The sequence below is a fragment of the Sphaerodactylus townsendi genome, linkage group LG03 (genome assembly GCF_021028975.2).
Source record: "Sphaerodactylus townsendi isolate TG3544 linkage group LG03, MPM_Stown_v2.3, whole genome shotgun sequence".
Lineage (NCBI taxonomy): Eukaryota > Metazoa > Chordata > Lepidosauria > Squamata > Sphaerodactylidae > Sphaerodactylus > Sphaerodactylus townsendi.
Genome location: NC_059427.1, coordinates 16,675,515 through 16,698,282, shown reverse-complemented (window position 1 = coordinate 16,698,282; position 22,768 = coordinate 16,675,515). Strand labels below are relative to the sequence as shown.

The window sequence follows — 22,768 nt, the reverse complement described above, 5'->3', positions numbered from 1 at the left end:
CAAATCTCCAACTCGGAGAAGCCACCAAGGATCTGACAAGTAAAGAGACTGCCATGTAAAAAAGAAAATAAGACGAAGGGAAAAAAAGGAGGCTAGGCACTGGAGAGAAAAACCGAGAACACTCAGAATGCTCCACCTCACCCCCTAGGCTGGGGCATCAGAATATCTCTAACCATCCACCCCACCCTACTCAGTATTTTAAGTGCACAAAAACAAGTCTCGTCTCTGGAATGCACTCGAATGCCACACAGGAAAAAAAATACAGAGTTTCCCTCCCTCCCTCCCGCCCGCCCACCCACCCACCTCAAGCACCCCTTCCCCTCTGAGTCCAACATGCTTAAGGATCATCAGCTGCTAACTCCAGCTGGGGTCATAGCCTGTCCAGTCAGAAGGGGGCGCTAAGTAAACACGCCGGCCTCGGTAGAGGAAGCTGACAATGCCCCGGTAGCCGGCGCGAGGCACTCCCGACTTGAGGTCGTCCATGACGCCCAAAGCCTTTGCAAAGGCCTTGAAAGAGTCACGAGTGGTATACTGCACTCGGACAGTGCCCAGCTCTCGGCGCTGGTTACCCTGCAGCTCTTCTACCCGCAGTTCAGGGGCACTGTAGACTTGGTCCCGAAACGAGCGGTCGTACTCGTTCCTCTTGAGGTAAGAAAGGTCCATCTGGGCGAAAGGCACGAAACGGTCGTTGAGCTTGATAAACTTCAGGTGCTGGTCAAAGAACTGACCGTGGCTCACACCCTTGCGGCCAAACGTCATGGTGCGTGACACTTCGGGCCTGATGCACGAACGGCCCCGCCGTTGCTCAGGCTGCCGCATCCAATCATCCCAGAAGGCCTTGGGCCACTTGGGCTCCAGCTCATTCCACAGGTCAGACAGCAGAAGCCAGCCCAAGCCGGGGAAAAAGTCTGTACGGTAGAGAAGCTCCGGATGGGCAGCATCAACCATCTGTTCCTTGCCGTTATCGTTCCAGGCAGAGACACACCAAAGGGTTGGGTCAGCCAGCAGGAGAGGAAAGGCTGCCTGAAAGTATTCGAAGAAGTCTGGAGCCACTTCCAGATCATCTTCCACAACAATGGCTGCCTGGTACTGGAAGGTCTGAAAGACCTGGCTCAGGGCCCAGTGATAGTGCCGGGCAATCTTGTAGTAGCCCTGGAACTTGCGGTGATCGGTGGGCACAGGGATATCACTCAGGTTGGGCTGCTTGATGTGCATGACAGCGTCTCCATAGGAGGCAATGACTCTGGCCGTCTCGTCGTGCCCGCAGTCCTGGCTCACGATGATGGGGAACCGCTCCTTGGAGGGACGGTAATGCAGCAGCTTGTCCAGGCAGCGGCGGACCGTGCTGCGGTCGCAGGCAATTACCAGCACTGGCAGTACAGCATCGGGAGAGATTTGAGAGAGGTGGGGCAAGGGAGCAGCCGTGGAAGGCTGGGCTGATGCGGCAGCTGCTGGGAGAGGCTTGGTCTGCCTCCTGCTCCAGAGGACACTGTAACGGTAGATTTGCTGCAAGAGGTCCTTCTGGCGCTCTAGCTCCGTTTCAGCATCCTCAGCCAGACGGATTACCTCCTCGGTGAGATGGCTGTGGTCAGAGAGAGACTGAGGCCGGGTCCACAAGAAGAACAGGATCAGCGCGTTCCAGGCCACAAAAAGCACCACGCCCCAGAGAACCAGACTGCTTTTCTTCAGCATCCTTCACAGGCACAGGCCTCCACACTGTCTTCTTGTGCTCTCCCCTCTTATGGGTGTCACGCTGCCACCATGGACCTGCTGAAGGGGGGTAAAAAAAAAGAGAGTATAAGGGGAAATCCTACTGATAAACAGCCTCATCTGTTTTCCTCCTTCCCTTGCTTTCTGGGATCCTAGTGTCCAAAGAAGTTGCACAAAACCCCTGGTCTTACATGGTTTGTTTGAAGTGCCAAAGCAGGACTGGGTTTTGCCACAGAATACACCCAAAGCTCCAAGAGTCAACACAATTCTTCTTTGGGTGGGAGAGACCTATGAGACCTTCTCTTAAGGGTTCCAGAAATGCCTCTGTTATCCTCCCTATCAGTCAGGAAGTCCATTGCCTTTAGCTCTCTATAACAGTGATGGCGAACTCGGAGCCCTTTCTGTGGGCACGCACACCAGAGTTCATCATGTGGGGGGCGGGAAATCACCCACACCCACACCCACACCCCCACCCACACACACACACACTGGGCCACTGAGCACGACATGCGTGCACCATGGTGAGCAGGGAGGACTTGGCTGGTGGTCACCATGGTGAGCAGGGAGGACTTGGCCTGTGCTTCTGCCTGGGTGGGGGGAGGCGCAGAGGAGGCAGAGATGCTAGAGAGGCACAGAGCAGTGCACGCAGGACTTGCTGGAGGCTAGAGCAGGCTGGCCCCTGCTCGAGTGGGTGGAGTGGAGGAAGAGGGAGCCAACCGTTTTTTTCTAAACTAAAACCTCAGCATTCAGGTTAAATTGCCAGGTTGGCACTTTGCGATAAATAACTGGGGTTTGGGTTGCAATTTGGGCACTCGGTCTTTAAAAGGTTCGCCATCACTGCTCTATAACCACAGCACCTATTTAAGAAGTGTCAAGAGAAGGCAAAATCCAAGGTGCGTCCAGGTATTCTGGACAACTAAATGATAAATGTGCTAGATTCAAGAAAGAAAACTCGGTGCTAAAGTCAATATGGCAACCTACTGTGACCCACAGACAAATGACCTTTATAGGAAATGTCAACTATCCAGAAAAGACTTATCCATGTTTTCACTGCGCATAAAACAGCAGCTGTGAATGCATGTCCACAGTGATTTCTATCTGCCTACATTGCGCAATTCAAAAAATAGGGGTTACAGATCTCTTTGCTTGGTCTCACCTGCAACAGGTGAACAGAGAAGTGGCTATTTGCATACTTGAGATACATAAAAATGCATAGCCAGCACATTATGTCAGCAACCATTCAAAAATAGGGTAAATATCTGAATTTAGACGTGGAAAACACAAATTCAGGTTTGCAAAACAGTACTAACCAAAAGTAAACAAAAGTCTGCCCAGTAAATGTCACAATGTGACGGCACCCCATGTGTCAAAAATGACTTTGTACTTGCACGGGTGATTACCCTTAACGATGGAGAAATACTACCTCCTCCAGGTTTCAAGAATCGTCTTACCAGCTGAATAACGAGGAATACGCCCTTACAAGATGACTGCTCTGCTGTTTGAGCCGATACAAGTGGACCCAATGTGGACCCAGTTTGCCCTTAATGCCCCTCTTCCTGCACTGCTCTTCATTTTCAAGCACTGCCTTTGAATGCTATGAAGGTCTTTGCCATCTGCCCAGAAAACCAACTTCAGGAACAAAGGGAGCAACTCAAGCAGCCACAGGGAAGCCAAGTCACACCACTGCCGTTTGCATCATTAACCTGGTGGACAAAATATTAACAACTCTCCCGTCAGAGCACGAAAGGGCACAGCTAACTTCCTGAGGGAATCAGAAAAGCCTAACAGAGTAGAGCCCAGTATTTGCTGGCACAAAGCCTAACCCAACCATGCCAGGCTGCGGCCACAGGACTGCTGCTAAAAACCACGAGGGGCCCAAGCCAAGTCTTGCAGTCATCCTGGAATGTGTCATCCTTGCCCTCTGCTAAACTAATTCTCCCAACCCTGGCCAACACAGGCGCTGAAATGGTGTGGGCTGTTACTTGACAGAAACTGTTGTTGGTCTGGCAGTTGGAAAGCCTACATGACAGGACTGAAGATGAGCTAAACTCTGAGCTTTGTTTATTTTGACAACCACTCCGAAGCGCTCCCCTCCCATTCCTAATGCTTTGTTTACGATTCATTCCCCCCGCCCCAAGTAACTCAAGCTCAGTGCCAATACAAGCTGAACGCAACAAACGCTTGAAACACAGCAACTTAAACTTATGTTCACTGCTTATATTTAGGACTGTTTTAACCAGTTGAGCTACCAGTTTAGTTGAAGCACCCTGTAGTTAATCGGCAGGGGCATTTTAATCATGAGGATCTTATTTGAATTGGTAGGGTTGGGAGTTCAGGGCACGCTTGTTCATGTCTGAAACGACTAGAACTGGTGCGTGAAAGAGCAGTGCTGGGGAAGATCAGAGACGAGAGGAAATCTACTTTGAGACTGTTTGCATTAAAAGACAGGCCGAGTTATGTCTGTGTGCAAAGTGTGGCAGCTGATTCCCCGTGGCATCACTTTACAAAATTCCCAGCAGCAATCAATGGTCACAAGGTCTTTAAATTATTTCTAACTCAGGAAGTGATGTTACTTCTTAGTCATGTGATGCAGACCTATGGCTTGCTCCCAACTCTGAGGAAACTGGAAAAAAAAAACCTTGAAAATTTCAAAATGGCATACTGTGAAAACGTAGAAAAAAGTGGGGAAGTACAGAAAAGCATTTTTTCCTCTTTCTCTCTCCCACTTTTCAGTTGTTCCAAAGGAAAAATTTGGAGAAGCAATAAAAAGTTCCTATGAAATATTTTCTTTTTTTTAGAATAAACAAAATGCTTCTTCAGGCATGAGTCTTAACATTCCAGATAGAAAAACTCTTATACTTTAAATGTATTTTCAAGGTATTCTTTTTGTTTAAATGATTATGGCAACAATGACAATGTATTATCATTAAATATATTTTAGCGTCATCATTCAGTGTTTTCAGTGTTATAAGGTTTGGCTTACTATCAAAACATGTTGACAGTCTTACCGACTGGGACTCTCAGTTTCTGTCCAAATATACTTTTTTTTTGTTTATGACAGAATTTGTTCTCCTATTTCTCGGACAGAGTACAGTTTCTTGCAGCAGAGGACACATGACTTGAATATTTGAAATAAATAAAATAATATTGTTTGCATGCTGATTTGTTTGCACACTAATTTTTCTGTATTCATGCCTGAGACCATTCAAAACATAACATGAACTCATACGACCAACCCAAATGAAACCCAAACTTAAGAGCCCCAGCAACAATACAGACCAGAACACTAAAACACCAACTATCACTAGAGGACTTCCTCTAATGTTATACAGAACACAAACACCAAAAGGTCATAACCTAATGTCTCCGTGCAGTGACCTTATCATATCATTTTTTTTCTTCCTTTTGCTATGGACATAACAAAAAAAGCCCTTTTAATTGTTTTTAACATCTCTCACAAGTCTGAGCTTTAGCTTTTTTGACTTTCTCCCTACATGTCTTGGCTAACCTCAAAATGATTCTGCAGTTTCTAATTCATAGAATTCTCCCTGATCTTTCTGCTTCTATGGGTTAAATTTCTCCAACTGCCCTCCTCCTCTGTTTGAGAGCTGCCATCCTCCTCAGAGATGTCCCAGGTGTGTTCTCCACCCAGTACCGTCTGTTCCATTCTGTCCAGGAAAGTCTTGTTCTTTTTAATGGGCTGAAGTACAGATCCGTGTGTTTCAAGCTGCTGTACCATCTCTTCTAACGAAGTAACCAACCTGCACTTACTGGAGGTGTAACTACCCACATCCTCTGGCAAAAAAACAAACATTCCACAGCTACCAGAAGGCAGTTTGATGTGTTGAAGGGTATTCCAAAGCTGCTAGGGTCCCAGAACTGAAAAGGACGTACTTTTGAAGATCACCCACTTTACTCCTGAAGGCAGGTGACCCAAAGAGGAGGCATGTGGTGAAAAATGGCATATGGGCAGGAATATGTGGGAGCAGGCAGTCCTTGTCCATACTGACATAGAAAAGGAAGGAAGAGCCAGTGATTGAATATATGGGGTTGAAGAGGACAAAGAGCGTGCTTGGGTCTCTGCATGTTGTCCATCTGTCCTGCTCAGCAGAGAATTGCTGTTAAATCAGTTTGATTCTGTATATCTAGGGCGCCCAACATGCACCACTCAAGCTAAATGCAGCCAGCCCAACAGTTTTGTTGCAATTGTTTAACTTAATTAGCCAGCACACATGAACAAGAAGTCCAAGGGATCCACTGCTACCTGCCTACCCTCTGTTGTGACAAAAGGGAAATAAGTATGAATAAAGCTTGACAGTGCACTTATGTTTGAGCCATGCAAAACACTCATACACCAGGTGTGGACCCTTTTGACTCAGACATTTGGGGCAGCAGGGCTGTCAGAACAAAGAAGATGCACCAAGCTCACCTCCTTTATAGTAAACTGAGGCCCCTTCCACACATGCAGAATAATGCATTTTCAATCCACTTTCAATGCACTTTGCAGCTGGATTTGACTGTGCAGAATAGCAAAATCTACTTGCAAGCAATTGTGAAAGTGGATTGAAAGTGCTTTATCCAGCATGTGCAGAAAGGGCCAGTAAAAGCAGAACAAAGGCAGTAAAAGCAGAAGGGGCCTTACTGTGTGGAATAGTAAAATCCACTTTCAACCAATTGTGAAAATGGATTGAAAGTGCTTTATTCTGCATGTGCGGAAAGGGCCAGTAAAAGCAGAACAAAGGCCTTACTCAGCTTACTATTGGTGCAGGACCTGCTTCCTTATTATTCAATCACATGACAGAGCAACATGCTAACAATGATCAGAGACTACCAAAGACAACTCAGATTTTGTATGATGAAAATCACACAATCAGTCCCAAGTGGGAAATGAAGCTTTTTGTGATAGAAAAGGAGACTAAACAATACTGCCTGCTCTGCCACAAGATACTATCTGTTTCTGAGAAATACAGCATTAAAGGCCATTATGTCTCCAATCACAGTGAAATTGAGAAGAGATTTCCACTCAAGTCTTAGAAAAGAAAACAGGAGATATTTGGCTGAGAACACTGAAGAACAACCAAAAGGAATTGAACTCCTGCCTGGCGTTTAGTTTTACACGTAATGAATCCTCAGCTATGAGAGACACAATACAGCTCTATATCTGAGGCAGACCTGTCACTGACACTAGCTTTGTCCCCGCTTAAAAGACAACAGCAAGGCCCTGAATTTGCCAGGACTTTGCCAGGAAGGAACGTGAGAAGTTTGGATTAACCATGGAAAAGCTACGTTTACTTGTCGCAGATGGAGCACTTACAATGAAAGGAAAAACAGAAGGTTTCAACTGTTTCTTCAAGGCAGAAGAGAAGGCAGGTGTGTCCCACTTCCACTGTATCATTCCTCAGGCGAGTATGAGCTGTGAACTTTGCAGATCAGGTTCACTGCAAGATGTGATGGAACAAGTGATCAAAACTGTGAATTTTCCACTTTCCTGTGGCCTTAACCACTGACAGCTGATGGAAGAAGTGGAGTATGGAGATTTAGTGTATCTTCATATATTCAGATAGCATCGGTTGAGAAATTCATTGAAGAGATGTATGGTGCGCCTTCTCAGATCAAAGACTGTTTTTGAATTAAAGATCTCCAATTTGTCAAACCTCCAGTGGCTCACCAAATTTCACTTGCTTATTGATTTGACAAGGAATCTAAACAATAGGGAACTTGAAAGAACAAGGGTTTGGGGTTTTTTTGCAGTTTTGTTCAAGGTGAAGATATTGAGATTCAAGCCAATATCTATGTGGATTCAACAGAAAACAAGAGACTCCACTTATTTTCCCCTTGCTAAACAGCCCCTTAGCTCAAGGAAATCAGACTTCCATGGGCTTAGAAGGGTATAATACTATTTAGGAGTGCACTGTAAAACTCCCTTCCTTCTGCATACCATTTTTCTTTTAAAGCTCCACCTTAACTGGTGCGACCTTAAAGGGTGTGTTAGCAAAGGAAATCCCCTCTCATGCAGCACCTATTGAGTAAATAACTGCTGACATTTTGAGTCAACAGCGTAACAAAAGAATGCCCTGCCACCCACTGACAGAATCTATACATCAATACCAATGTTTGGTGTGTGTTTTTTCTGCCAAAGTTTTCAAAGCTGAACATGTTCAGCAGCCACTCTTTTGCCTCTCGGCTTCAGAGAACTCACACAAACCACCAAAGGTCGAATCAAACTAAAAAACGTGCAAAACGCTTACATTCTTCAAGTAAACGTGCTTCAGGAGGGAACCAGTTAAGCTTCCACAGTTGGGGGAGCTTTGATAGTTTCTTCCCAGGATGGGTGGTCAATTAAGGCCCATTTGTGAGGAGCAGGAGCAGCCCTGGGGAGCCAGCTGTTTACATACTCCAGGATGGGACTTTGGGGTTTAAAACGAACCTGGTTCAACGTGATCAGTATTAAAAAGCTACGTTTTACTTATTTGTATTCTTTTCTGGTCAATGACTGTATAAATAAACTTAACTAAACAATGTGCCCAGTAAATGACGGACTCCAAGAGGCCTTTCTTTGCTTGGGAACAGGATTTGGAAGAACATGGGGAGGAGGATTGATATCCTATGCTTATGGTGCATGTCGCTTTGCCCTGTGGTTCTTGTCAGGTCTTGGAAGCTAAGTAGGGTCAGCCCCAGTTTGCATTTGGATGGCAGACCATTATGGGTTCCAGGGTTGCAGGCAAACCATCTCGGAACATCTCTTGCTTTGAGAACCCACAGGGTTGCCATCAGTCAGATGTGACTTGATGGCAAACAAGGTGCAGATCTGCATAATTATCATGACTACTAATTCTAGAATGTAAATTCTTTACCACAGATCTGTTTCTTCATATCTACATATTGCATGTGGTAAAGATCTCTGGCTAGAACAGGGGTAGGGAACCTGCGGCTCGAGAGCCGCATGCGGCTCTTCTGCCCTTGCACTGTGGCTCCACAAGCCGAGCCGCCGGCCCCATCCTTGCCCGCCCTGCAGGCAGCAGGGTGGGCGCACCAACTGCCCACGGTTGGCTGGGCCGCGCCGCGGGCTTTCCCTCTCACCCGCCCCATTGGAGCGGGGTGGGTGCTTTCCCAGCAGCCGGCGAGGCCGAACTGCTGGCTTCATCCTTGCCCGCCCTGCAGGCAGCAGGGCGGGCGCATCCATGCACTTCTGAGAATGAGCGGAGTAAAAGGTAAAAAAAAACCCTATATAAATAGTGTTATCTTTATTTTAAATGTCAAAAATTATTTGCGGCTCCAAGTGTTTTCTTTTCCCATGGAAAACGGGTCCAAATTGCTCTTTGAGTGTTAAAGGTTCCCTACCCCTGGGCTAGAACATCTCAAGAATTTGACAGAACAGTCAATAGGAAGACTGCCAGCCCAGGCGAGTCTGATGCAATGAAGCAAGTTTGCTTTCCAACCTTTATAGAGGAGCTATTTTTCTTCCCTGCTAAAACCAGTACAGTTCCTCTCAAAACAGGAAGTTGCACTTTTTCTGCCTTACAAAACAAAGACTAGAAAGGATTAGGCAGGGAGAGGATACAAAACTTTCTCTTAACATCAGTGTTTGTTTTCCATAACTTTTCCACTCAAGACTTCTTTTTTTGGAAGGATGATTCCCCAAAATGCTTTGCAATGAATCAAAGGGCTGCAGAAACAGTGTGAGAATCCAACTGTTGGCCTGAAAACGATGAGAACATGAGCCTCTTGCAAAAGAAGCTGGGCTACAAAATATGGGATGAACGAGCAGAGATTAAAGACAGCCACAAGCTTTATTTCCCTAAAGGCCAACAAAGAGATAAATGAACAAGATAGATTCCAGCTTGGCCCTTCTGGAGTTTTTAGTTCTGGAACCAAGCATATAGTCCATGTTCCATCCATGGTTACCAAAAGAAGCAATTTGAAAGCTTTCAGACAGCTCGCTTGACGCAAACAATTCAGCTGCACGGCAACATGCAACACACAAAAGGACTCTGGCAGAGGGGCATGGGAGCTGAATGGAGTTAATTATCATTGCCACAGTTGCTCATTACTGCCACGTTTCCTTTCCAGGGAGCCAAAGCTATCCTAGTACCACACTGGCACCAGAAGCCAAATTCACTTAGCTACCAGATATAAGCTAAGATATAGTTCAACAATGTTCCTCAAGGCCTTAAGAAAATCCAAAGAGTCCATAATCAAGCTGGGAAAGATGAGAGAATTACATTCACTTTTTGAAGTGTAAAATTGGATCCCCACCCCCCAATAAATTAAAGAGTACTATGTTCAAAGCTATTACACGAAAATGAAGATCTGGTACTCAAAATGTGATACTGGATTTGCAGACAGCAGTGTGTGGGGGGAGGGGGGGAAGAGGCTGTCCCCCACTTGTCCCACCCTCCTTTGTTTTAACATTATTTCAAAGCGTGGTCAAAGATGTCTTGCTCCACTCCCATTTCAAAGGCCAGTGTTGGATTAGTACCTTGATTCCCAGATCTTTACCGACTATATGAAAAGGCCTCTGTCTACTCCGCTGCAGAACAGAGAAGTGATTCTGGGCTGGCAGGGGGAGAGTCTGGGAAGTGCTGCTCTTGTAACCATGATGGCTCAAGATACAAGCAAAATTCTCAGTCCATTTAACCCTAGATTCTAGGAAACAGGAAACCACTGGAGCATGCCTAAGTCTGGGAAAGGGCAGGTTATGGGGATGCTTGTTTTGAAAGCAGCATAATACTTCAGGGACAAAAACACCCTTTCACATTTTGGGTGGAAAAGCTCAGATTTACAGGAGAAGTAGCACCCTCCTTCCCATCACACCCACTGCAATGGTGGCCCTTATAAATAGGCCTATGAAGTCACATCAGCCAATGGGATGTCTTAGGCAACAACCAGCTTTGCAGGGAAACAGCTGAAGCAACCCTGGAAGTAAAAAGTGAAACAGAGACCCTTTCAACTGGTCCCTCCTGAGAAACAGCTTTTAGGTGCATTATGAAAGCTTCTGCAGAAAGCTTGGGGGCGGGGGGGGGGGAGAGATAGCTGCTTGCAGCGTTGCACACTTCAGCCATGCATGCACAGTTTACAAGCTAGTGTGACTATGGGGAGCATACACATTTATGGTTGTAGCCCTCTGGCCAGTTTATTTAGACTTATATCCTGTCACTTGTCAAAGATCAGGGCACCTGAAAGTACATGAAACAGCTCCACCCGAGATGCCAGCTGTCCCAAACCTTCACAACCTTCATAATACTTTTTTTAAAAAGTACACGCACACACTTTTACAGATTCTTGCACTTTTCATTCTACATATGAACAATGCAAAATTGTTGATTTGATTCACCTTCACCCACCTTCAGGTAAAGGTAGATCCCAAGGCAAAGCACCAGATTGTTACTGACCCATGGGGTGACATCACATTACGATGTCTACTAGGAAGGCTATGTTTCTGGGATGGTTTGCCACTGCCTTTCCTGTTAGTCTATGTGTCACCCCCAACAAGTTGGGTACACATTTTATCAACCTCAGAAGGATACAAGCCTGAGTAAATCTTGAGGCAGCTGCCTGAAACCTACTTCTGTTGGAATCGAACACAGATTGTGAACAGAGCTTTGCTTGAAGCACTGCAGCTTACCACTCTGCACCACAGGGCTCTCTTCACCCACCTGACCCTCCCTAAATCTCCCACACCTCTTGCTATGAAAATTACTCAACCAACGTGATGAAAACAACTGTGAAAAGCTCCAGAAGGATCTCCACAAATCAGGTGAGTGGACAACAACACTGGCCAAGTGTAGCAAAGCATAAGGTGATGTACACCGAAACAAAAAAAAATCCCAGCTTTAAGTATATGCTAACGGGGTCTGAACTTGTGATTGAGAGGGAAAGACCTTGGGGAGGTAGATCCCTGAAAAAGTTAGGGATATTGGGAAGGGGACTGAAAATAAGACAGCCAATTATAAGATTCCTGTATAGATCTATAAAGCGGTCTCATTTGGAACAATGTGTGCAGTTCTGGTCACCGTATCGCAAAAGGGGAACTGCAAGATGGAAAAGCACAAAAGAAGGCAAATAAAATGATTAAGGGTTTGAAGTAGCTTTCCTATGAGAAAAGGCTGAAGAATCTAAGACTTTTCAGTTTAGAAAAGATGACTAGGGAGGACATGATTGAGGTTTATAAAGTTATGAATGGGGTAAAGAGTGGGCAAAGAAGTTTCCCCCCTCACCCAAAAGACTAGAACTCAAGGGCATCCACTGAAATTGATGGGTAGTAGATTCAGGCCGGACAAAAGGGCATAGTTCCTTACACAGTGAGTGGTAAAAATGTAGAATTTGCCACCAAAAGATATACGGATGACCTCAGACATAGAAGGTTTTACAAGGGGATTACACAGATTCATGGATAGGTCAAGCAGCGGTTACTAAACATGGTGGCTAAAGTAAAACTCCACATTCAGAGGCACCAAACATCTGGATACCTGTGCCAGGAGGCAACATTAGGGGAAGGCCTCAGGCTCTGTGTCCTGTTGTTGGATCTCCAGAGGAATTGGGTGCCCACTGTGTGAGTCAAGAAGCTGGACTAGGTGGACCACTGGGTCACATCCAGCAGGGCTTTACTTACGAGCCTGAATTCTCCTCTCCAAGCTCAAATGCATACCATGACTTCTCAGCCAACAGAAACCTACAGAGCTGTCCACTCCAACAACACCACAATGAAGTTCAGATTGGACAGAAAGAACAACCCTCTATCATTCCCTTAAAAGGAGATTAAAGATGTACACACATACATGCTCACATACACAGAGTCGCACTGAAGATGTGAAACTGGCCCAATGCCTCAGGGGATACAAGCAGTCACCTGCCAGATGAACACATGAGTTGGATTTAATCACTTTGCACGTTTCAAGTGCTAACTGCAGAAACAAAACAAGTCATGTCAGAAACTTGGCAACAAGGAGAAAAACTCAGCTGAAAAGCACCGTCGCAAAGGAAGTTTTAGGCCAAGAGGCAAGGCAAGGAGAAGAAGGGCTCTGCAGTTAAGGAGACCAGATTCAGAGGGGACTTTGATTTCTCAGTCTCCAAGTTACCCAGATTCTCAAGTGACCTCAAGTGCCTCAGCCAGTTTAATATCCCTTTATACCTCCCCCTTCCTGGAACCCACTCTCAGCCAATCCTAGAGCACTTTTGTCCACATGTAGTTAACTCAGAACGGGTGGGCTTGATACAACTGGTTCCTTTAAAAAAAAACACTCAACGAAAGTCATCCCATGATAATGAGCGAAGGCAGATTAAAGTTTTTAAAAAGATACCTTAGAAGTGATAGCAATATATAAAACAGGAAGTAAAATTGAAGCATTTTCTGCGCAAGAGCTTTTAGTCCAGGATGAGATCCCGCACTTATAAGGCATGAAGAGTCACAAAATTATGAGCAGCACGAGCACAGCAGCTAGGCAGAAACTTATCTCAACCCCCCACCCCACACAGAATGGAAATCAGAGTCATCCAATGATACTGAGTGATGGCGGATTAAGGACAGGCAAAAGGAAATACTTGGAATCAAGCTTAATTATCTTAAGGGAGTCATTATCCCTAGATGTGGTGTTGGCCACTAGTCTGTGATGGCTTTTTAAAAAGTATTAGACAAATTCAAGAAGGACAGGCTTGTCGACAGCTATGACAGCTCGCTGAGAACCTCAGAGCAACGCGCTTGAGATCAATTCCCGGAGCCTGCTATGGCCAAGAAGGCGCTTCATGCTTTTTTCGTGGCGCTGCATGAAACAGCCATCCGGAATGGAGAAGGTCAGAGGCAAGGCATGCAGATTCCAACCATAAGATATACATTGCTGGAGCTCCCTTCAGAGACGGATCTTCCCTGAAACTCTGCCCTGTCTGCTAGGTCTCCTTCCGCAGAAAAACGGCACTGCCATAATTTAGTGACTTTCTATGCCGCCAATCTTTATTTTAACAGGAATGTAAATGTACCCACTAGCAAACAATAATTTTAACACTATTTGTGCTTCCTAGTTGTGCCACGTGGTATTAAGGTAAACACGCTCAAAGGGCACAGCTCACTCAAAACATGCCCATTTTGCAAAGGACAGGGACATCATTTATTCCAATTGCAAGATTTGCAGATTTTGCACCCAAAAAAAGATACAAAAGGGTAAAGGAAGGAGGCTCAAGAGGGCATTACCCCACAGAACCACAGTTGTTATCAGAGCAGGCAGGAAGCACTGAAGGATGAAGAGGGGGGGAAGCCCCACACAGCCCAACTACAGGAAGTGGGGGCCTTCAGGGGCTGAACTTTGAGCATGAACTGCTGACGTGCACTTCAGCACTTTTTAAACAATGACAACTGACTGCATGAGGTAGAGAGGAAGAACATGTCTCATTCGGATAGTGTCTGGATAATGTCAGGCTGTTGTCTTAATGGAGGCCGTGCATCCTCTGTCAACAGGAACAGCACGCAACAGAATACAAGTGAGATGAACTTGGCCTGGATAAAAATTGGGGCTATGAGGTGGTTCCTGTGCTTCCAAAGCAGGAATTCACTTACGGTATGTATTCAACTAATATCCTGCCTTTTCCCGGCAAGCTGGGGTCAGGGTGGCTCTGATGATCTACTCCCCCTGTTCTAAGTTCCAGCTAAAGCTTGTCTGAGTTATCTTACATGAAAGTGCCTCTTAAGCACAGTCTCATACCACTTTTAAAATTCGGAAGCGGGGGGGGGGGGGGGGTTAAATGGAAGAAATCCTGCAGTTGTATCACACTTCAGAGGTGTTCCAAGTGCTTAGGGAAGCAGGCTACAGATGAACCCTAAGCCTCCACCCAAGTCTGAAGTATGAGGGATCAGTTGTGTGGCACTTCTAAATTGTTCTGAGCACCTCCAGTGCACTGTGTCACGGTGGCCCCATCCCCTCTCCACCATGTTTCAATAGGCTGACTGGGGCATTTCATGCTTACCAAAAAGGGGCGGGACACTTGATATAATAAGTGTATTTGGCAAAAGTGTGTGCATTAGTGCCCAAATATAGCTGCCACTTTAAAAGGATAAAAGTCCGTGCTGAGACAGATAAGGAAGCGGTCAGGTATCTACCTCACTCATAGCCCTGAGCTGCCTTCTTCACATGAGAGGCCTGCTGCACTTTTTCCCTGATTAGGACAGGGGTGGACTATAGGGTGTAGACACACCATTATTCCTCTACATACCACACCATTCCCCTGACATGGGGTGGGGAAGGAGAGAAGAGAAAAATCAGTTTTAAAATTGTGTTTACGTCCAGCTTTGCTGCTCTCCCTAACTGGTACTCAAAGTAGCTTCACAGCATTGTACCCCGCTCTAGTTTACCCTCACAACAACCCATCTAGTGAGGTAGGTAGGTTAGAGTAGACTGTCAGACCATGACAGGCCCAAGACAGCCGGCCAGCTTCTATAGTAGAGAGTGAGGATCCAAACCTGGCTGTCCCAGATCCTTGTCCGAAACTCTAACTACTACATCACTCCAGCTCTCATATGTAAAGTATGTAAACAAAGTGCAATATATACCCAAGAGGAGGATGCAGAAGGGAAGAGAAATCTCACATTCCCTGCGGGGTCCCCCCTCCTCCACTTAGTTGCACGGTTCCCTGATTTTTCTCCTCCAACCCACCCAAGTGACCATTTTAAAAAATACTGTGCACAGTTTTTAATGTGACATCTGCACATCGGCAGATGCTGAAGGCTACTTCCTCGAAGTGTATAACTCCCATTATTATTATTATTACTCATTATTATAATGATAATAATAATTATATTTTATTTTACCATTTTTTTGCACTTCCGCAAACTTGGGGATTACCCACAGGCTCACCATAATATATGCCATGGCCATGAGTGGCAACTGTTCATCTGTAATAGCTACATTTAGTTTGCACATTATGTTTTCCTTTTCTGACAAGCCAATCTGAAGGATTAAAACAAGTGGGCAGCTTCCTGGTTGGAAAAGCTAACCAAAGGCCCCACCTTGCATGCCCCACCAAATGCTAGAAGATTCCATAGGGCCCTAACTTTCATGGGGAAGCTGGTTCCAGAGAGAGGGCAGTCACAGAAAATGCCCTTACCCTAGCATGGTGCAGTGCTTAAGAACAGTGGACTCTGAGCTGGATTCTGATCAGGTTTGATTCCCTACTCCTACACATGAAGCCTGTTGGGTGACCTTGGGTCAGTCCCAGTTGTCTCAGAACTCTACCAGCCCCTTCTACCTGACAAAGTGTCAGTTGTGGGGAGAGAAAGGAAAGGAGTTGTAAGTCACTTTGAGACCTCTTGCAACAGAGAAAACGGAGGATAAATCCATTTCTTCTTTTGGCAGGCTCACAAAATATACATCCTCTTACCCACCCAACCTTTCTGTAATGGCATTTTGGTTCTTAATATGATGCATGCTCAAGTACAGGGTAATGGTTACAATCATTGCTTGATGGTATGCAATTTGTGCAGTGGGAGGGGGGACACTTTTATCAAACCCTACCCCCGCCAATACTGGCATCCCAGCTTCCTGAAAAGGAGGAACACACTGTTAACAGCCAACTCGCCTGATTCCAAGCCTTACTGACTCTGTGCCATTTCTAGTCTTCTTCTGTGGAAATCGGCGACTCTAATCAGCAGAGCAGTGAAAAACCAGTCCTCTCCCTGCTAAGGTGATGCTCTCAAGAGTCCACCAGGTAAAAAGGGCTAGCACGGCAAAGGGGAAAGAAACAAACTGTTTCTTGGCAAAGCAAAAAGACAATCCACTTCTATGACTAATCTTCATTTCCCAACACCGTCGGGAAGCAAATGTAGCAGTCATCCCAGCAACAAGACTAATGAACATCTTTCCCTCACCAGTTGTAAGCAAATGGTTGCAAAGCCTTAAACATTACAAATCTTCAAGGCTGTTCAGGTAAACAGTGTTAACCTTCTTTTGTGTCTTTGAATAGCCGTTCCAGGAAGCTTAAGAGGGAGCATTTCTAAATTCCTAAGAACAGACTGTCTACACATTCGCATTACTTACCACTTTACAGAGGAGACTGTGACCTCAAGGCCAGACCAGGAAAACAGCGTTTCCCAGACATAGCAAAAAGGAAAAAAAAAACCCAACCAGAGAGAACATTGAAGCAAAAGGATTCAGCTGTGCTCACACTCTCTGGGATTGCTTCCACCTTCAGTCAGTGAAGACAACCCCCCCCCCCCGCCTTGGCCATGATAAATGTCATCAACAGGTGAATCAGATGACTAAAAAAGTTACCAGATGGAACAAGAGATGCCTCAGATAAGCAGCCATTTCTACTCCGAGAAAGTCTGTATTGCCAGTCTCCATGAAGCAACAAGGCAAAGAAAGGAATGTCATCTAAAGCCTATCACCCCAAACAGGATCTTCTGTACAGAGACAGAGTTTGGTTTTCGAAATCCAGTGCTATCATCTCAAGACTTGGAGGCAGTAACTTTATAATACAGGAACAAGCATGCATTTCAAACCAAGACAACACATCTACGTTAATTGTGCAAGAGCCTCCTGCAAATCTCACCTGGAAGGCAAGAAAACCAACATCGGATCAATCGCATAAAATAAAATCCTGCAATACCACCAACTCCATCGGTCAGAGTGATTTCAGTCTCTCAGGTCTGCCAAAGCTTAGTGTGCACATCTCTATCAGTCTGCAAAATCTTCTCCCTAAATATTTGCTTAAAGTCATATCTCTGAAAGGAAGAGATTAAGCTACGTGTGTTTGGCATATGCTAGGAAGGGGCCTCCAGGCAAATTCTAAACCAGTTCATCATGTCAAAAATCAGTTTAGATAAGGCATTCTGCCCAGAGGAAGTAAATTCTGTTCTCACAAGTTATTGAAGCTAAAGGGATAGATATTGGCCTTTCAGAGCAGCTGCAGATCTATGGCTATTTGTACCAATGAACAAAGAATCATATTTAGATACCACTACAGTGGACATGAAATTAAAAAAAAATACCTCTTCCACATTGCATTTCACATTCACAAGCACCAGATCTTGCCCTCCGTCACTTTTACAGTCCCGGAGAAGAAGCCTACTAAGTTGCCCATAACAGCGTTGCAGATTCTACACAGGCGAGGAAATGAACAGATTAGAACTCATAAGGTGTTGAGATACCAAGAAAGGAACCAAAGCAGCCCCTCCCCCAATAGAGAACACCCACAGTTCTAGGATCTCACCTACTTGGCAAAAAGCCAGGCGAGCCAATAGCACGTTAAGATGGCCCCAACCATCAGTCTTGGACGTCAACCTAGTTCCCACTCTGCGCAGAATACAACAGCCCCAGCAAGTTTGCTGACTGGGTGACCCAGCCACAATTGCACATCACTATATGCAAGAGTCAGACAGTGGACAGCCTACGGAAGAGTTCTAGGGATAGAACAGCAATCATAAAAAAAGAAAATAAGGGACCGAAGACAGCTGCTTTCCCTTTTCCCAGAATCCAGTCAATTGCCTGGCTGACGTTCACATACCTGAGTTTGCCTCTTGCAGTGTTTTCAATTAGGCTAGTGTCATGGTGAATTAGGCTAGTGTCATGGTGAAGCAATTTCAGGAAATGTTTGGTTTTTTTTAAGAGCTATAGTCCCATTACCCCCATTCATATTTAAAGTGTCTTCTGGCAGGGACTTCTTACTATGTTAAGAGGAATTAGAAACAGGGCTAAGAGGCCAAGAGTTCGCAAAGGTATGTTAGAGAGCATGTAACCTGCAAAAAAGCTGGAAGTGTTTGGTGCATTACTTAAAGGCATAGTCAACTCTGAAACTAAAGTTGGATGATCTCCTAGGGTCAGATGTGAAAGTTTTTAATACATGCAGAAAATGCAAGTATGACTATATAATCATACAAGAAGTGCACATAACATTAGTCATATGCCCTAACATCAAATGCACAATTGTATACATACTCTTTATGCACAAACGCCTCCAGATGGACACAGTTAATCATAGGCAAAGCCTAAAATTCATTCAGTTTCAGACATTCAAAGGATCTCACCGCTTAGTTCCCTTTTCAACATATGGCTTCAAGATTCAGTAAGTACTACAGTCCCCATTCGCCCGCTTATTGCCACAGGGTGCCAGTGTTTCCGCTTCTACCAGAAGGTCCGTGGGCTCAGTGCACACTGCTGTTCTTGGGTTACAAAGTCCAGTGTTGGAGACACTTGCTGTTCTACGACACACAGAACTCCGACACAGAGAACTCCAACTCGAGAAAACCTGGCTGCTGCCAAGTTCTGCTTTTATTTTCTCTGACTCTCTCTCTTCATCACTCCCCGATCAACCATCCAAGTTCAGAGTTATGACCCTGCTTTCAGTCTTTGGCAGTTTTAATTGCTGGGGGGTGGGGGGGGATCATTCAGCTGGTTTCCAATTTCCAGCTTCAAGAGGGCAGCAAGGGCTTTGTACCCTGCCAGATTAGTTTGGGACACAGACAGAGAGAACAGCAACACATGCTGCCCTGAAGAAGTCTGAAGCCGTGACTGCTGGTTACATGACCACTCCCTTGTGGGAGGAACCAGGGCAGGGTCAGAGAGGTTGCCATTGGGCGGCGCCCTCTGTCTACCGGGAAGTCACAGCCCTTCTCTTCTCCAACCTGAGGAAGGAAGCCTTAACCCTCACACAGCTAGAACCACACCAAAGGACTGATGGTTCACAGGCAAATAAAAGTTGAGAAAGGGACCGAAGAAGGCTGCTTTCCCTTTTCCCAGAATCCAGTCCATTGCCTGGCTGACGTTCACATACCTGAGTTTGCCTCTTGCAGTGTTTTCAATTAGGCTAGTGTGAACTTGAAACCATCCTCCTGACCAATACGAGCAAAGCTGAAGCGGCAGGGCTGGATTCCGATCTTAAGTGACTCGCCCCCTGTGGCTCTTGTTGCGATGATTTTACTGAAGCCAAAACTGGGGTCAGGTTCTGATCTCTGCCACAAAAAGAGATAAAACAAGGTCCTTGCTTGCCGCTAGCAAAAGTGAGGAGTGGAGCGGAGCGGTGGGGGGAACCAAAGAGGAAAATTTCAGCACGTCACAGGCCTTGGGTAAGAAGTGGTTTCCAAAAGGCTGGGAACGTGTGCTCGAAGAGAAGCAGGTTTCCTGGATATGATTAGCTAGTCAAAGCAAGCAACAACCACAGTGAGCTAATTTCTGCCACCACATTTCCCTCTGGAGGGAGTATGATTAACTTATTAACTGTTCTTTTCCCAGCCGGCTGGTAGCCTGCTTCAGCTGGGGAAGGAAGAACCAGCCAGCATGAACAGGATACACGGAACAGGAAAAGCAAAACTGTACGGAAACCAGAAAGAGACACCGGGGCTCTTTGTGCATTAGCAGTGCAACATGCACATCACAGGATGCAGACTAAAGGAGTAACAAGGCAATCCGCAGGTGCTATGCTATTCAAAGACAAAGCAGCCACACTGTCACCTGTGGCTGGAAACATGACTTTTCTTCCCATACCAGCTGTGAGAAAAGGGAAGGGACTATTGGCGAGGAAGGAATCAGAGATAATAAAGATATGCCCTCCTGGGGCTCTCCGACAGACAAGCTTACATGCAGTTTCAGTACTCATCAAAGAGATGTGGTGGAGAAGGAAAACCAATTGCACGGAGGGTCAGTGTGCTCAAGAGGGCAGGTTTAACTATATGACAGACCAGGTTTACATCTGCTCAGACCCTACAATCCACCCCCATCTCTCTTGGCCTCAATGATTTTACAAATTTGAGAGAACAAATCAGGCTGCGGTGCACTTAAAAGGGCTACATACAAAGTTAATAAAAGCATTTATTGGATCAGGGGGATGCAGTTTGCTTCAGAAGATCAAGGCCACAGCTAAACACGAGGAGAGCCAGACAAATGTGGAACAGACGGTCCAACTCTCTGCCTACCACAGCTGTCTGTTCACTAATAGGAAACAGAATTTCGTTCCAGACTGCCAGGTCCCGTGAATAATTATGTTAGTAAGGGAAAAGAGAAACAGAATGGACACGCTAAAAAAAGGAGAACAGGAAGCCAAGTTCATGGAGTTCCAGAGATGAGTCACATTTCCAGTGAACTATGTAGAAATATGGAAGGGACCAAATGAGGCAAGATTCAAACAATGGCTAGAAGTGTTATTTGTATGTTATTAGTAGTTTGAATTTCGAGAGATCACCAGAGCCGTGTGACACCCCCTATCATGGTAGTATGAACAACTGTATGCTCAAGCTTCTCCGCTTTCCTCATAATGAAAATGCTGCAACTTGATAATTCTGACTGCCTTTTATTGCATTTCCTCTAGCTTTACAATTTTATTTTGGAAACAGGGTGACCAAACCTGAGAACAGTATTTTACATGTAACCGTGTCATAAATCCATTCAAGGCCTTTGATACTAGCTGTCTTGTTTTCAATCTCTTTCCTAATAATTCCTAGCACGTTATTTGCCTTTTCCACTACTAATGTACACCACATTGTTGTAATGGAGTGATCTACTAAGTTCCCAGATTCCTTTCCTGGTCAGCCACCAGTTCAGACCCCAACTTCTCAACGTATACATGACAAAGGAGTGTTTGTTTGCCTCAGTCTGCATCATTTTACAGTTTCCTGCATTGTACTACACTGAACCTCAATGTAGGGAGAAAGGGAGTCTCCTAAAGGCTTCGTGGACTAGAACTGCAGTGGTCATTCACTTGTGATGATCCTTAGAGAACCAGAATTTAGGAACTGTCATTCACAGTACTGTAAACTTAAAGTGTATTACAGAAGTCAGTGTTTATACGGAACTGCTTTTGAACACTGGAAACCACAGCTATTGGAAAACTTCCAACTGATCCTTACAGATGGAGTACGGTCTGTTAAGATCGTACTTAACCTTTGGGCCTAGATTCCCTTAAGAGGCCCCTCCACGTTGTCATATGTTCATATTTTCTAATACAAGATCCTTCACTCCTTCAGATCTGTAAGGAAGTCTTCTTCAAATTCTATCAGCCCATGAAAGTCTGGGGCCAGGTGTAAACAGCAAAAACACAATACCCCTGTCTGGCTCTAATACAAGATTAAAAACTCCATTTTAATGAAAATATTTAAAACATATATATCCTTAAACTTGTGCACTATACATGAGGTGGACAACAGATGAATCTGAAGCACAAACACACACACACACACTAGGAGGGAAATCCTTAAACCAATTCACAGGCAACAAGTCTCTATCATGAGATCATCATATTCTGTGATGCGATCATCATATTCTGTAGAGTGTGCACAGTTCTGAGAAACAGTCATTGGCTGATGGTCAATCTGAGATGGAGATAAAAGTATTGACCCAGGATGAATCCAATACTTTCGACTTGATTCTTCAGCCACTCTAATCACTCTGGGCACAGTTTGTTAGCTCGATACAATTCCGGCTCATACACATAAGGCATTTCACTCTGGCCTCAAGCTCAACACCACAGGTCTGCCCATTATCCTGCCAGTATGTAGAGTCCTCACATATGGCACCTAAGCTGTACAATTCTCTTCCTGGGACAGCTCACCAACCTAAAACTCTATTCTGATAAGAGGAAAATGAAAACTTTGTAAAGAGTTTTTGACTTCAGATTCAGATTCTGGTACTCTGACACTCTCTTTTAAAACAAAGCCTGCAAAATGATTGTTATGATACGCATTTTGTTACTTATCTGATGCCTCTTTTTGGAAAGTGGAGAAAGCTAAAAATTCTAGTGAAAGGCAGAAACCTCGGCTTTTTAGTTTGAAAATCTGATCTGTTTTTATCAGTCCTTGTCTGGCTTTACAGTTTGTCTCCTATCCAAACTAACTCGTGACAGATACCTTCCCTGGGGCATACTGGGCAGTGAAACTAATCTGCCTTGCTGGGGACATACTGACCTAGCTGGCAGCGAGGCAGATGGCCACAGATTGAGCACAAGAGGCTGGGAAGAGAAGTTGAAATACTTCTCCAGCCATACATGAAAAAAATGCAATCAAAACATTTATCTTTAAACCCTCATGCTTTCCAGGTTGCTCTAATGATTTTAACATCTCCCAAGTTCAAGAATTAGCTTGTTACAA

General features: G+C 45.1%; 1 protein-coding gene across 17 annotated transcripts in view; it reads right to left on the bottom strand.

Moving 5' to 3' along the window:
• Positions 1-304: 304 nt before the first annotated feature.
• MGAT1 (alpha-1,3-mannosyl-glycoprotein 2-beta-N-acetylglucosaminyltransferase) overlaps positions 305-22,768 on the bottom strand; it is a 37,790-nt gene continuing 15,326 nt past the window's right edge. For 10 of the 17 annotated variants that reach the window (XM_048491981.1, XM_048491980.1, XM_048491982.1 and 7 more), the window contains one exon: positions 305-1,770. In XM_048491981.1, the coding sequence (XP_048347938.1) occupies positions 355-1,692 (1,338 nt within the window). In that variant the 5' untranslated portion in view covers positions 1,693-1,770 and the 3' untranslated portion in view covers positions 305-354. Of the gene's footprint in view, positions 1,771-14,797; positions 14,814-17,244; positions 17,305-18,198; positions 18,216-18,718; positions 19,182-19,464; positions 19,643-22,768 lie in introns of those variants that run through there. The other 7 variants (XM_048491990.1, XM_048491994.1, XM_048491995.1 and 4 more) reach the window with 6 other exon arrangements.